Source organism: Carassius auratus, chromosome 4 (assembly GCF_003368295.1).
Source record: "Carassius auratus strain Wakin chromosome 4, ASM336829v1, whole genome shotgun sequence".
NCBI classification, from domain to species: domain Eukaryota; kingdom Metazoa; phylum Chordata; class Actinopteri; order Cypriniformes; family Cyprinidae; genus Carassius; species Carassius auratus.
The window spans coordinates 16,492,978-16,509,666 of NC_039246.1; the positions used below are offsets into that span (position 1 = coordinate 16,492,978).

The following is a 16,689-nucleotide window of genomic DNA, read 5'->3' on the forward strand; positions in this document are numbered from 1 at the left end:
ATATATATATATATATATATATATATATATATATATATATATATATATATATATATACGTTTTTTCAAGAAACACTAATATCTTTTATCTGTGAAGTCATGTTGTGCAACTAACAAAGTCATGTGATCCAGCTATGATATATGATGCTATAATGTTGCAGTTGTACTACCCTGACATTTTTTAAGTCAAAATAGCCTCGTGGTTTGAGGTACTTTATCATTCATAGCCTTAGCAAGCACTACTAAAGAATCCAGTGCTTTACCTGTTCAACAAAGCAGCTGTCAGACTTCTTTCTCACCTTCTGTTTACAGGCATCTAAAAATAAAACTTTATTTAATCTGGTGCACACAGGGGTATTATGGACTAATGAAAGTACCTCCTAAAAGCTACTCCTGCCACTGACGGTGCATATAGGTGGTGTTTTGAAAACAACCCCATGTTCAAATTAAATCTCGCAGGCTTTATAATGAGAGATCTGAGCAGTGGTGCAGTAATCAGCAGGCTGTGTTATCTCTCACAGACCAGAGAGGATGTGAGGGGAAACCCCCGCCGAGACAGCCATTATGGCTCAACAGCACGGCGGCCATATTGGCTCTGCAGTGCACCAGCGGAGACGTGAGACAGAGTTTTAACAAATCAAAGCTGGCGACTGCAAACGGAGAAGGAAAGCAGATCAGAGGCCTGTGGAGTCAAGCCTTCCATCACTGCCTCGTACTGCGAGTGACTTTGAAACAAAACAGATGAGTGGAAATGTTGCAAACAAGCACAAATGCTGTAATTCAGTGGCATTACATTAAACATCCAATCCAAGCATGGAAAATATTTTTTAGAGTGACATATTGGTGACATTTCAACTCATATGGTTTTGGAACGACATGATGGCGAACAAATGATAATAGATTTTTAAGCATTCAAATTTTTACTTTGCTTGTGGCTGTCTGGAAGTAAAAACAAGGGGACATGAGTGTGAACGCAAAGCTCAAGCTGTGTCTCTTGAGTAGATAAAACTCAGCTAATTAAATTAACGAGGCCTCGTGCAGGGACAGACTCTGTCCCTTTCCAGTGTTTCGTCTACAGTGAGGAAGAGATAATGACCACACACTGATCTCAAATAAAACAACACACACTCTTCACTTAACAATGCTGTCAGTAAGCACTGGAAACAGAAAGACAGAGAGCATTGCATGCAGAGAAGAGCGATTTATATTCAAATCCATGTCTAGCCTCACTATGGGTTACTACGTCCACATCATATAGTGTTGCTAGGTAACAGCCCCTGAGAGGCTGAATGAAGAGTAAGTTGTAAAAACTAATGTTATGCTACATCATGTGATAAAAATTATGGATTATTATGGATTCAGTGTACTCTGACATAGGAATAGGTTGACCAGTAAGAATTTCAGGATATACGGGTCCAGTTGTGCTCTTCAAAATGTAATGGGATTGAGAACTAAAGTAAAAAAAATTAAATAAAAAATTAATTAAGAATGAAAAAATAAAATAAAATAAAATAACCTGTTTGTTGGCAGATGGGGGGAAAAAGGATCATTCAATTATTCCTTTTTACTACTGATTCATGATACTACTACTACTACTAATAATAATAAGGATAACAATAATAATAATAACAATTAACCATCAATAATTGTTTTGTAATCTCCATAAATTATACACTTCAAACCCAGATTAGGAAAAGATTCCCACATTGTTATTTATTTATTTATTTGTTTCTTTAATTGAATTTAAGAAATATTCCAATATTACAGAATTACAATAGACTCAATTTTTTTTTTTTTTTTTACCAAATAAAAGAACACTGAGCTGCAGGTGAATTGCACTATGGGAATTGTATCACTGACTCTGACTAGCTTGGTATGTCATCAAGGTTTTCTTACATGTTACTAAGCCAGACCATAACAATGGGAAAAAAAAGAAAAAGGAGAAAAGAAAACAAAATAAATTCTAATTCTGAACAGGCAAACATACAGCCAAAGCCACTGCAGTCGAGTGCCCTTGAGGTCATTTAAATGCCATCGCTCATGCCAAAAACACTGTATAAACAGCTTTTTTCAACACCTCAGACTTCATCCCTCCACTGTGATCATGGAGCATTATGAGAAAGACACCAAACTACTAATAATTCAATTGAGGAGAAAAGCACCCCGAAAAGAAGTACTGAAAAAAAGCAGAGCGCTCAGTTGAAATATGAGATTGTATTACAGAGTATTGAGTGAAAATCTGTGGCGAATATATACGTACAGTACATATATAGATATTGTTTCAAAGGCAATTTGAGTGGCCGCACCAATAAGTAGGCTGGAGGTGGCAGCCGCCGTCTCCGAGCTGTGATGGGCTGTCAGACACAAGCCACTGATAAACGAGCAAACGCAATTGAAAGAGACAAGTAATATATATCAGCGTTTTATTCTCTTCTCTCTCTATTTCTCATTCTCTCTCTTATTCCTGATCGCTCCTGGTACTGTTACAGTCCAAAGGCTAGGGAAAAAACAGTAGAGAGGAGAGACAAAGAGGAAACAGTAAAAACAAAAACACCTTATTGTGTTATATTCAAAATCATTCCATTGCTTCCCTAAATGATTTGCTAAGTTGCAACAAACTAATTTTTTTTGTCACTTTCTTTCTCTCTATTTTTGTTACGTGAAAGATTTTGAAGAATATACTAGTTGCTCTTTTCCATGCAATTGCCACAAAAAGGACACGGCACAATTAAGTATTGTAAAATAGTTTTATATGACTCATACGCTATACTATAAATCATCTGAAGCTGTTTGTATGAGAAATGCAAATGTGTGTAAATGCAAGTAATTATTTGATGAATATCTTGATATCTGCCGTAACTCTCCTTGGCATGCTTTTTTTTTCTGTCACAAAATGTGAGTTGGTCACGAATGAGACATTGAATAAAAAACAACACCGACAACAACACAAAAGACAACTCGGCCCCATGTCAATATTTGCAAATAATAAAAACTATTTTGGCTACTTATTGTAATTAATTATTATTATTATTTAAATTAATTTAAAATTAATCATATTTATCAATTATTTTATGAATTAAAAAAGGAAGCAAGTAAACATTTTCTTTGAATAATGTGATTTCATCCTTTTTATTATTTATTCTAATGAATTATCTTATTTTCATTATTACAAACAATTATTATTGGTTCTTGCATATAGAATAGGATGACATACTGCACATGGTCCTTACTCTTTTCTAAGCCATCGCCTTGTGTAAAACCCAGAGCATTTATTATTTATGATGTCTAACCAACAAATCCTGATCCACCAATCCATTGTCCAGCTGAGTGTGTGTCTCTCTCAGAAGGGTTAAGGACTGTGTGTGTGTTTGTGTATTTGTTGACACAGAGCCGGGAATATTGAACGGAGATCGTTAAGTGATTGATGAAGCTGCGAGCGATCAATAACACCTCCGCATGCAGAGTTGAAATGGTCTAAGAGCTGTCCTTGGAAAGAGACAGAGAGACTGAACTAAAGCTAGCTGCCTGGTGCAAGATCAGCTAGTTTCATGGACACAGGACAAGTCTAATGACTGATGTAAATGGAGCTTTAAAAGAATATTCTGGGTTATTTTCTAACCTAGTGTCTATGGACTGCATTTGTGGCATGCTGTCGATAACCACAGACTCATCCTTTTATTGCGCGCAAACAAACACAGAACACAGTTACAGTAAATCAATCATAATGGAAGATTTTGAGAAGCTTTTTTGTTCTTGACTGGTCCAGATCAGCACTGATTATCCTGTCCCTTTAGACAACAACGTGTACTGTAATGTACTGTAACTCTGTTAAAGGCAGGTGCTCTGCTAGTTTGTTGCAATCATGTTTTTGGTTGTTTCTTTAACAAACAAAATTAGGGCTGCCCCCTAAAAGTCCAGAAGAAAATAAAATGCTTTTAAAATTTAAGTCCACAAGGCCTACAAGGCCCATAGTTGCAGAAAAACCTATATATACATAAGTGCTTTGCTGATACTAGAGCAGGTAAATTGCAGATTAAATGAGTTGAATGAGCAAAGAGAGATATGGTAGCAAAGGGCTAAACTACTGAAACAACTACGGACACAACCTACACTTTAAAATGGGTCATCACCAGAGATCAACCATTTTTGCACACTTTCACACCCCCTTCTGGGAGCTTAGTATGTGCATGCCCATTTGAGGACGAAGAGTCTGAGGTGAGGAGAGGTGGACGCCTCCCATCCCAGAGGCGCAGCGGAGGATCTGACCATGAGCTGCAGGAGGGTGTCAGTTTGAGGACACAACAAATGAGCGAGCAAGGTTGCCGAGGGGCTTCAGCCGCACATTACAGATCAAGACAGCCTGCCTCGCCATGGTATTGTAGAGCAAGACAGCCTGTCTCACCTCTGCCTCTATATAACACAGGACAGGCTGACTCACATTCTGCCTCTATAGCTCAAGACAGCTCATCTCGCATTCTGCACCGCGCATTAGTGAGCAACTGTCAAGCATTACGGTTATATCATATCATGTTAGTGATAATGTAGCGCTTTAGTGTTCATTGCTATATATTCAGGAACTGTGGATAATGTAACTGCAAATGTATAGGTCTTACCCTTTCCTTTAGCTTGGCCAATTGTTCTCTGTAGAAGGCGTCCTGCTTCCGGAGCTCTTTATCTCTCTCCTCTAACTGTCTAGCCTGTGGTAAACACACAAAAAAACACACAACTGGATTCAGTACAAATCCCGTAAACTATAGGAGGACCTCAGTTTTGTAGAATCTGTACACCACAAAAAGAGATATTAAGTATGGCGTTCATGCTGCTCTTTTCCATATAATGACAGTAAATGGTCCAAAGCACCCTAATAATGTAACAGTTGACAATATGGCTTGTTCACTATATTTGAGCTTCTGAAGTCATTTGAGAGCTTTATATGAAGAACAGACAGAATGAATGTAAATAAATGTTCATTATAATGCACCTTTCTTATACTAAAAGTGTATTGTTTCTTGTTTTATCCTTGTTCCAGACCTTTAATCATAAAATATATATTTAAAAAAATTATAAAAATATTGGTGTAATTTCCATCACTAATAAGTTTTTTTTTCTTCCAAAAGTTAGTGTATTTGTTTAAATTTTAAAAATCATAATATGTCATTTCCAAGTGGCCAAAACTGTTAAAAGTGTAAAAATATGAATAAATTGGGTGTATTTATGATACATAAAGATCTAGCTATCAAATTTGCCTTAGCAAGACAAAAGAGTCTTGCCATTTCATTCCAAAAATAATTTCCACCACATAATGTAGAAATTCAATTGATGAATATTATTTATAATGCACCTTTCTTATACTAAAAGTTTTGAACAGTTTCTTAAAACAAGCAAATATAGGAAAATTTAGCTGGACACACCATATTTGAATATATGCAAACTTATTTAGAGATTAGCAGTTAAATATAACTTAAATACCTTTTCCTCACAAAAAAAAAAAAAAAGAAAGAAAATACTTCAGAGGATGGCACATTTGGAGCACTTGCATGGTTCTTTAAATCATTTGAGCTTGATAGCCCCTGGTCACCCTTTACTTTTACCGTATGAAAAAGATAGTGTTAAATTTCTCCCCTTTTGCTCCATTGAAAGATGTAAGTAAATCAGGTTTGTAACAACATAAGGCAGAATTAATGATGACCGAATTTAAATTTTAGTGGTAGTTAACAACATTACTAGTGTATATTTCCTCAGCCACAATTATAACTATTCTAAGTCTTTACACATAGCAGCACCATAGATTTTCCTCAGTAGCAGCACAATAGATGCAGTAGAGTCATTATGGCCTCAGGTAGCTGGTATTGTGAAAGATGACACAGACCTTTGATTATTCCAAGGGCATCAGTTCATGACAGGGTTCATGTGGGAATGTTCACTAAAACATCTCTGTGTGTTAGAGGCTTAGCGCGTGTGTGTGGATGTAAGAGACAAAGCGATAAGATCAGCAGTGGAAGAATAGAGAATCTTTATGGTCCTATCCGTGATTCTCTGTCCTATCGCACATGCCTCTCCCCCTCCGTCACTCCTGACCTTCAGCTTCTGGAAATGACCCTCACTAATTTATAACACACATTTGAAGAGGAGATATACTGACAACCATGTTTACTGATTGTAATATTTTTATTTATGGCCTTTTGTGGCAAAAAATAAAGTGTATAGGACTTAGAAACCTTTGTGATATATGATATGATATATATATATATATATATATATATATATATATATATATATATATATATAGATACACACAAATCTATATTGGAGGCATTTTAAAATATATTTACAAAATTTTACATTACTATTATTATAATTTAGTTGTTCTTTGAAATAGTTCTTTGAAATATGGTCAAAAATCATGAGATTAATCACAATTATGCTATTTTATTAACAGTTCTTTTTGTGCACATAAAATCTGCTATCAACTCAACACATACTAAATATTAACCAAATAATAAATACTATTTCAAAAATATGCTTTATAAAATCACTATTACCATTCTGGTGGGTTTTCCAGTCAACAAAAAGTGAGTAAAAATTTGTGATTATTTAACTTTAGGTTTTTATTTCCTTTTTTTTATGTTTTGCTGATCATATTGAATTTATGCTAACATATAGCAGCGTAGATGCAGCATTATGCAAAAGTTATAGATAGAGCAAATCACATTCAGCCATGATTAATTTATTTCATAAGCAAAAGTGCCTCAACAATGAAAAATAATTTCTTAGCTGGTGTACAAACACAATGGCAAGAAAATGACTTCAAATGAAAGAAAAACGATGATTAGAAAAAACAATCATCAGTAAATTACAGAAAAAGAGAGTGAAAGAGACAGAGAAAGAAAGAGTGAAAGCGAGAGTGTGTTTTTAGGCATGCAGTACTGCAGCAGGAAGCAGGTTGAGACAGATATGGGATGTATAAATCAAACCTCTTATGCCTTACCTTTCTCTCCATCTGCTGGAGTGAGGGAGCGGAAAGAAAAGAACACAGAGAAAGAGAGAGCAATTTAACGATGAAGTTCCTATAATTACATTCGGTATTCAAAAGGCGGAAGCTTGCACACACACACACACACACACACACACACACACACACACACACACACACACACACACACACACACACACACAAACTGCGGTGTGAAGCAGTGGGGTGTTTACTGTAGTGTATGGACACAGAGACCGTACAGTCTGCTCCGTGTTATCAAACACTGTCGCAAGGTGAGAAAGAGCTCTTCACAACAAATCTCGTCTAAAATCTAGACCCTGAAAATCTGATCTAATCCCAATCTAATCAGAGCAGAGCAATCTTCATCAGAGCTTTACTCCAGCGCTCATGGAGGCCTGTGATGCTGATGAACTTCTCTCTGAGAAATATATATATATATACATATATATCTATCTATATATATATATATATATATATATATAAACCCGCAGGTAAGTCTGCCATGATTTCTAGGTCACTAAGATGAGTTAATAATTAAACTTCTTCATCTTCTTACACACGTACACACTAAATTCTCATTCATTTTGTTATTGAAAAGGTAACATCACCACATGATATCATTATAACCAGGGGGGCACATAAGTTTTTTGGTCTGGTTCTCTTGAGAGCACCTGGAGATTTGGTTTGGTACTCATAATGCACATAGTGTGACCCATTTAACTGGGAATTTTTTTTTTTTTATCTGTAAAAAAAAAAACAAAAAACCTTTTATTAATTAATAATAGCAACAATAGTATTATTGCACTTAATTTAGTTTTTTTCATATATATAAAACAATAAACAAAGTTTGATAACACTATTATAAAACACTTAAATAAAAATATAATTATTTTATATAGTACACTTAAATTCAATGCTAAAACTTACCCTTTTCTTTTCTTTTTTTTTTATAAAGGATTTAAAAAAAAAATTTATGGATTCAAAATATTCAAACCTAAAATCAGCAATCAGATGTTTTGCATATTTTTATATTTTGTTTGTGCATGTATACCGTTTATGTGCAGTCCTGATTATAAATTGTATACTTTTCTACAGAAGACTGGTGTTTGATATCTGCTTGAGCATTACAGGTCTTTGTAAGAGCATTTCTAAGTGATTATTAAGGTATTCTGATTAGTGGTTGACCGATATATCGCCAAGGCCGATAAATGAAGCGGTATCAGCTTCAGCCAATAAGTGGTTTTTGTTACTGAGAGCCCTTTTTGTTACGGTGTTTATATACTGTATATATATATATATATATATGTGTGTGTGTGTGTGTGTGTGTGTAACCTGACGTACTAAAATAAATAAAAATTCAACTAAAACAACACAGATGCAAAAAAAAAACATAAAACAGAGATATTTAATTTAAAAAAATACTTTAATACATTAAAATGCAAGAGAAAAATGCTCAAATCCAACCACACTGCCTCTTACACACACACACCAAAATTACCACTGAGATTTGAATGGACGGTGGCCATTAGACAACAGCATGAAGCCCAAATGTGTTGCAAAAATAAATCCAAAACAGATATCTGGCTACTGGTAAGCATTATCTACTAGCTAATGTAGTTTATGAGGCCTAAGTGATATCATCTGATTTCACATAGTTGACAATAAGACAAACGACATGTGTTAAGAAAATAACCAGGGTCATTTTGATTTAACATTTCAGGTAGGTTTAGAGTGGCCCATGACATGTACGTGGGTGTGTATAACACGCTTTACTAGCAACACAACCGCAGTTTAATCGAGTCCCACACCTGCAGCAGTGAAGACGGACAGAACTGCTCTCCAAAAACACCCACAGCCCTCCACAGAAGCAGTCCAACCCTCTGGCAGAATAAACCTGACCTCTGTGTTGTTCCCCTCCAGCACTCACACGTACACACAAACACATTCAAGTCAGCGAGCCAATCGAGGCCCTTGCGTGGGCGAGAAGCATTGTGGGTAATCAGTCAAGGAGACATTATGACTCCAAATTTTCTATGGAAAGAAATGCGGCTACTGCCATTGACCTTCAGCACACATACACACACACACACGGAGCAGCTGCATTCACAGACCAGTAGGTAAACACAGTGAAAGCGTATCGAATGAGCAATTAAAGAACAGGGAGGCGCTGCCACCGATGTGCGCACAGGGATTTTCCCTCTCATTCAACACATCATACAGGGCATATGGCAGCCCTCCGTCGCTCAGTCACACAGGCTGTCAGGATTATTTCCATCACATCACACTCATTCAGTTTCCTACAGGTATTATAATAACATTACACTGCTAACAAAGGCCCCCGAGTCACATGACCAATCGCTCGCTATTATCCCACTAATGACGAACAGGGAGTGGGATGGGAGGCGGAGAAATGAAAGTGAAACTACAAACACTGAGAACAAGAGATGGGGAGGATGGGAGGGAGGACAATGAGAGTGATTTATCATACAAGCTGTCACACCTCTCGTGACATGTGTCCGGATGGAGAGAGACCCACAGCAAACTCCAATCCCGCTGTTCAACAAAGACTGTTTTTCGTTTTTAAACAAACTGGTGACTCCCCATCAGAAGAGAAGTGGGCTACAAGAGAAACAAATCACTATTTTTTTCCCCCTTCAGACCCAATATAGGTAGCAACTTGAAGACCAGTCTGAGACTAATAGGGACTAATTCTCAAAGCAATCTGCATTGAAATGTGCCGCTCAAACGGTTTAGATCAAACTGAAATGATAGCTTAAAATAATCAGACTTCAGACTATTTTGTCCAATTTTTGTTTTCTTGCCAAACCTGCTAATTGCATCAGTGAATAATTGTATAGGTAAATACATATTTTTTTTAAATATATACAAAAATATTTGTACATGAAAGAAATTTAATTCAGATTTTTTTGTCACATGGCATTCTGGAGAGTTACTCAGGGTTGGGTATCCCCAATTTTTCCGTCTTTATTAGGTCTGTATGTCTTCGATTTTAGAGTGATTTGATTTAAACCATCTATTACTTTCACAATTATATTATATTTCTGAAAAGTTACTGGCCTTATTTAGCCACATCCGATTTGTGAAATCCCATTTGGCAGTCGTTGACCGTTTATTCTGGGCCAAGTTTCCAACATTAGGATTCCTCAGAAAAGAAATGCAGAGTGGCAGGTGCTACACAGAGCAAAACGTTTGGCATTGTTTCCTACCAGATTTTCTGGTGTATGGAACTAGAAGTATCTGAATAATCTAAATTAAACTTATTATTTCACTGTGACAATGAGTGCCAAGTTTTGAATACCAAATAGATATTGTTGATGTGTGAATGTGGGAAGTTGTGCTCCATTTGCTCATCTGACTTGTGTCAGTAGTTCAGAACGAGTTGTTTTTGCAGCTTAGTTTTGATCAATTTAAGAAAAAATGTAACACAGTGAAGAAAGTTTTGAGTTCTGAATGTATATGCTTTCGGAATAGAATGAACGGTTATTTCGAAAGGTCAATGAAAAGTTGATTTCTCATTATATGACCCATTAAAAACGCAGCAATCCCTGAGAAAATGTTTGTGCTGTTGTCTCCCACTCACACCCATTATAACATAAGCTTTCATTGCATGACTCAATGGAACATTCAGGTTATTTTCAATCTAAAGTTTACGCACAATACTATAAGTGCTTCAACAAAAAATACAATAACTGTAAATGCATTTCCCATTCGTTCATCCACATAGATGGATGAGCAAGACACCCAATGTGCCACAGACAGACATTAAGTTGACTATAATCTAAGCCATTCTTTTAAAGACACAACCAGAGATATCGACAAAGGAATCTTCTGTAAAATGAGCAATAAAAACAGATGCCCAGTCACATTTATCATTCTGTATCTGGTAAGTGAGAATTCAGCACTGCCCAAAGCAACAGATGGGCTGCATGTCCTCCAGCTCATAGAAAAAAAACAAAAAAAAAAAAACTTATAATACGTCAAAAAACTTTGTTTTAATTGCAAGCTCGCCTCTTCCCACACAATCTCCGCGCTCGCATAACAGGATGACTTCAGCATCATCGCAGCAGACCCCATGGTCAAATTAAACGGGTGGTTTAGAAGGAAGAGTGTCTTGCTGAATATCAATTAGCTGCAGCTGAATAATTAAGAAGAGCAATGTTTTTAATTAGCCGAGTGCTGCAGAGATTGAACTAGCGTGGAATGTACCGACATAACAGGTAAAAGCATGTGCTGCGTCAGGGAGATATTTTAAAAATGCCTCGTTCTTCCTATTTCCATCAGTCTACAGTATCTCCATTCACTGATCTGTCATCTGCTCTCCAATGCAAAGTACAGTGACGTTTCGGCAGCTCAACTCGGGTCCGGAAGGTTCGTGCCTTCCCTCATCTCGACTTGAGGTGAACATGGTCTTAATGAAGCGGAAAAAATGCTCGCAAGCAGAGACCAACGCATGAGACAACAAATCAAAGCTCTTTGTTAAAAATGGCGTCTCTTTCACCATGACCTTCGACGGCCGAACCAAACAAGGTCAGAGTTACTCAGGCCCTGGCATCCATCACAAGGAACTCAGTTGCCAGAACAAACTCAGGAGTTCACACGTCCAGCAGGCACAGGTTGAAGGTCAAATGTCGGGTCACAGCCAGCCTGTTTAGATCTAATTGGCACTGAGAAGAACAGGAATAAAAGTTATAATGAGAGAGCGTAAAAGTGTAAGTTGGAAGAAAAACGTGCAGGTTAGAAACCGAGAGTTTCCAAAAATATGATGATTAATATCATGGCGAAACTGTTTCGGGAAGCTCAGTGCAGATAAAACATCAACATATCTTTAACAAGGTCGATTTATGCATGGCAAATAAGGTAGTCCTTCAAATTTCGCACAGTTTCAAGCGAACCATTTTTCTCTACGGAACGATCCTTCGCCCCCTTGAGATCACATCCTGCTAAAAGGTGTCTGGGAAGCTGGTGTATTACCCAGCAGTCTGTGCTGCTATGACAGGAAGGGTCAGTGGATAATTGAGAGGGATGCTGAACAGAGGTCAGAGGTCATTCTTGCGTAGGCAGGAGTTGACGGCCCCCTGTGTAGGTCTGGACATGTCCTCCACTGAGACACAATGGGGGAAAAAAAATTAACTGTCCTGGCAGAGTCTGGGCCTCATTTTCTGTGAGCAAAGATCAAATTAGCGGTCAACCAGAAGGCCTGTCCCATACTATTAAAGGGACCAGATACAAAGATTTCCCAATATGACTTGGTGGCCTATATCCAAGACCCCACTCTACGAATGTCTTGGTACTCTGACACCATGATCGATCCAATGCCCTAAAACACACAGCATGTACACGCTTCTCTGTCCACCTGTCAAGAAGTATCTCCATCCGATCCATATGAATTGACAAAGTCACCCCATATGCTCACAGACAGATATATCAAAATTAGTGTCTGGTCTTAGAATATTGTCATTTAAATATTGCGTATTCTAATCTCAAATACTGCCAATTTATATCGGTTTCTTCTGTAATGCAAGTACCTTTCCTAAGGTCATCAGATCACCAAATATAATCAAATACGGCCACTTTGAGTGGTTAAAATTAATAAAATGCCTAGATAGCAACTATGTTAACATTGTAGATGTGTAAGGCCTGTATCTGAAATATAATTTTTTTTCTCCCACCGTGCAAACCCACATCTAGGCCCATTTTCATACCTTAAACTACATTTTATAATAAATATGTTTGCATATGTTTTTTTCAATAATGTTTTTCAGCATTAACAGCCAGGTCAAATTATTTTTTTTTTACATGAATTACATGAACGTAATGTGACATACTGCATAGCCGCGTGCTAGATTTACCCTTGCTGTAAAAATGAAGGACAGAGAAAACAGTTGGTAACAAGGTGTTAGACCTCTGTATGTAAGGCATTCCTTATATATGGAATGCCTTAATATTAATGAATACAATTTGTTTTGTTTGTTTAAAAAGTACTATATATAACCGTAATTATATACTATATTGAACTGTAACTGACTGTATTGATTAGTATCAGTATTAGTAAAATACTTATGTATACATAAGAAATTATTTAAACAGTAAATATAGTTTAAATTAATTTTATGACATTTAACATTGAAAACATTAAAAATGAATTATATTAAGAAATTACATGAATAAATGTTAATTTTTAAATGCCCTATTTGCCATTCAGACCAATTAAAATGTCACGTGAACAAACTTACAAAAATGTTGAACGTGGACACAAAATTTGGTGGTGTGAACATACTCTAATTTTTTCATATGCTGAATGGCTGTGTGTCAATGATGTTTAGAGCCCATGCCACTGTCTGTGCCAGGCCAGCTGCCAGTCTACGGGTCAAAAGTGGACCAACCTGATCACAAAGTTTGATTAATTGACTGATCAGCAGCCCGAGGTATTAACTGATGGCTAAAGCACTTTTCAGCTTGTGTTATCTCTGCTGAGGCCATATGGGGAAAACCATGGGGAAATCAAATCATCAGTCACGTTCATGGAGAACAGTCTCTAAGGAGGGCTAAGCCATCTATTATCAGCCGAATAAAGAGGGGAGAGACACCCCTGTAGAAAGAGAGGAGCAGAGGTAGACAATAGAGAGGAGATCCAGGACAAAACAAAAGAGTGTTCCTCTCTTATTATCTAACTAGAGGACGCACGAAAGGACCCAAAAGGCAGAACAATTGCCTTTGGAATAAAGTTCTCCCTCATGGGAACAAGGGAACAAATAAGAGGTGAAAGAGAAAGGGATAGACACAAAGAGCGAGAGAGAGGGTCAAGGTAAAACTGAGATACATAATTGAGAGAAAAAGAAAGAGAAGTGTGGCTGCCCTTCAGACATGCAGTTGACTTTGGACTTCATGCTGATGGTGACCGCATGACTTTTGTGTGCATGACCTCAGTCAGGCGGTACTGTAACGAAATGGAGCTGTTTACATATTCATGTCCGCTGGGGCCTTCTGGGTAAAGGAGGGCTGCCCTTGGTATCTCCCAGTCAACTTTATTTCCATGGCAGTTCAAGGTGAGCCTTGTTTGACCATTTCTGTCTACAATAACTAGTCTTTCTTTTATCACTTGCAATTTGAGATGTTTGTCTTTTAATATGCTGCCTCTATGGTTTATTTTTTTTTTTTTTAAGAAGAAAGGACTTGAATAACCACAATATCAAAACAAAAAATTCAAGCACCTTGCTCCAAAACAAAACAAAAAACAAACAAAATCCCACAGAAACAAGCGAACCAAAAAGCAAAAAAACAAGCAAAAAACAAAAATGAAACAAAAACTAAACAAAACAAAAAAAAACACAAACCAAACAAAAGAAGAAGGCCATAACAAAACCAAACATCTGCTTTAGTTTTGGTAACCTAAAATGCATACTTTTAACCATAAAAAAAAAAAAAACACATTACAGCTACCATACAACACTAAACTAAAACACTCACAACTTGAACAAAATAAAAATAATTATTCTGAGAGATACGCTTTCACACACAAAAACTGGGAGTGAAAATTTAGATTGTGCTAAAAGATTCTACCGCAGATCTGTGACCGATGGCAGGACAGTAACTCCCACGTGGCCGCTCACATCGGTGCTCACATCTTCCCAATTAAAAGGCAGATAAACAGCAAGGCTGTGCTCTCACCACACTCTCAGCAATTATCAGTGTGCCTCAATTCACTGTGGAAAGTGTTGTCTTCATTTGCAAAAACATGTTTTTTTAACTGTTTTCCTAATGCAGATGACATGGAAACAAAATGAAACGGAGGCAGCTGGTAGCAGCAAGTCCACAAAGAATGAATCAAGGGTGAATAAAGCCAATGTCAATATGGGCATTAGTGGAAATCTAATTATAGTATTTGTCCATCTGGAGAAACCTCATGAACTTGTCCATTCGCATCCGGGTACAGCCCTTTTTACTCAAAGACACATGTTCAATCATGTTTACTATGTAAATTTAGGAAGGGATAATGTACAGTCGGCCGGTCGTTATCGCAAAATGAACCCAGACGGCGGAAAAGGGGTCTTAAATCACCCTGAAAGGGTTTATTTAGCTATAATGACCGTCTGACTGTACATTATCCTCTTTATTAAAAGTCTACTTACCAAATAAATGAATAAATAAATAGACTTGAAATATCGATTCGAGTTATTTAATTACACTGGGAAAAAAAGAGACTGTGTAGTAGAGAAAAAAAAAAAGCTCTGTGGTCTTTAGAAAAAAATATTTATGCACAGGATTCCAAAACTGACCAATCAGAAACAACTATTTTGGAAACGTGTATAACAGTTTAACTACTAAAGATACTTCGATCTCAGCGTCCTTCACCTCAGCACAAAGTCAAAATACACCTTTATTCATTGTACAGCTCACAACGCTTCGGGCAAAATTTAATTGCAAATCTACGCCCGTAATGAAGTGTTATAATCAAGGATTAGGGTGGCGGATAAGGAAAGCCCAGATCACAACAAGCTACATTCCACTCATTTCAGTCTTTCTGGAGCTCTGCTACCTTTGCAGAGAAAGTGATTTTTTCCCCCTCATTTTATATAACTGGGGAAAGTCAGTTTCAAGATTTAAAATGAGGTCTAAAAATAGCAGTGTTTTCAAATACCTTCTCTCTCTAGGGGCATGGCTACATGCAGAAACCCTCCTGTTGCCTTTTGGGCTGTAAATTGACTTCACAAGCTGCTCTGTCAGAAAGCAGCTTTCCTGACACCTGCTGCCATCCATCAATCCAACCCTGGCCGAAGCTCGTGGAAACGGGCGGCCGGCTGAGCCAATTAGCTGCCGGGGTGAGCGCCGGGCACCGATGCCAACCGGAGACCCAGCCAATTAGGGCCAGTTTCAGAACACTGGCACTGCATGTGGGCAGCAAAGGCTACAGAACTCAGTGAACAAGAGGGAATCAGCAGGGAGTCCAAGCCTAGAAGAAGACGAGGGAAAACAGACACAGAAACGCACACACACACAAAGCGGGACTGTACGTTACACACCTAATTTAGTGAAACTGAAACCAACCATCCAAACACCCACACATTCACATGCTCAACATACACGGTTAGTCTTAGATTACCATAAATCCGAAAAAAATTAATAAATAAATATGCAAGCCTACCTCACTGCATTGGCATAACATCATTTTGCAGTCACAATTTGCATCCATTGTTAGTTTGCATGTACTGCCATTACAAAGCTATTTGATATAATGGTGTTGGGGGAACATGTTACATGCTGACTAATCAGACAGCTTTTGCCAAGTAATAAAATGTAATTAATGAATATGAATGAACTGTTTATTTATTCATAAACTATTTATCTGTTTATGAAAACTCAAAATAAAGCAGGTTACTGATACTAAATTAAGTACCATGCATAATCTTTATTTCTAAAAAAAAATGCAAACATGTACATGCATCTTGATCACATATTATTGTAGCACGGTTTGTGCTGAATACAAAAAAAAAAAAATACATATTACATGTTGGCCAATAGTATAAGTAGCTGAAATAAGCACAAATATCAGGGAATGTTAAAACATCTCAAAGGCCCCAAAATCACCTCAGAACCCAGAGGGTTAAAATAATGTATATAAAAAGTAAATAAATCATTCAATAAAATAACTTTTATTTACATAATCTCTTCAAATTA

General features: G+C 37.0%; 1 protein-coding gene across 3 annotated transcripts in view; it reads right to left on the reverse strand.

Moving 5' to 3' along the window:
- LOC113060755 (MICOS complex subunit Mic19-like) overlaps window positions 1-16,689 on the reverse strand; it is a 57,998-nt gene that overhangs the window by 16,350 nt on the left and 24,959 nt on the right. The window contains exons 5-6 of one of the 3 annotated variants that reach the window (XM_026229931.1): window positions 6,988-6,999; window positions 4,613-4,696 (exon numbers count right to left, since the gene is read on the reverse strand). In XM_026229931.1, coding sequence (XP_026085716.1) covers window positions 4,613-4,696; window positions 6,988-6,999 — 96 coding nt within the window. Of the gene's footprint in view, window positions 1-4,612; window positions 4,697-6,987; window positions 7,003-16,689 lie in introns of all 3 variants that reach the window. The other 2 variants (XM_026229923.1, XM_026229940.1) reach the window with 2 other exon arrangements.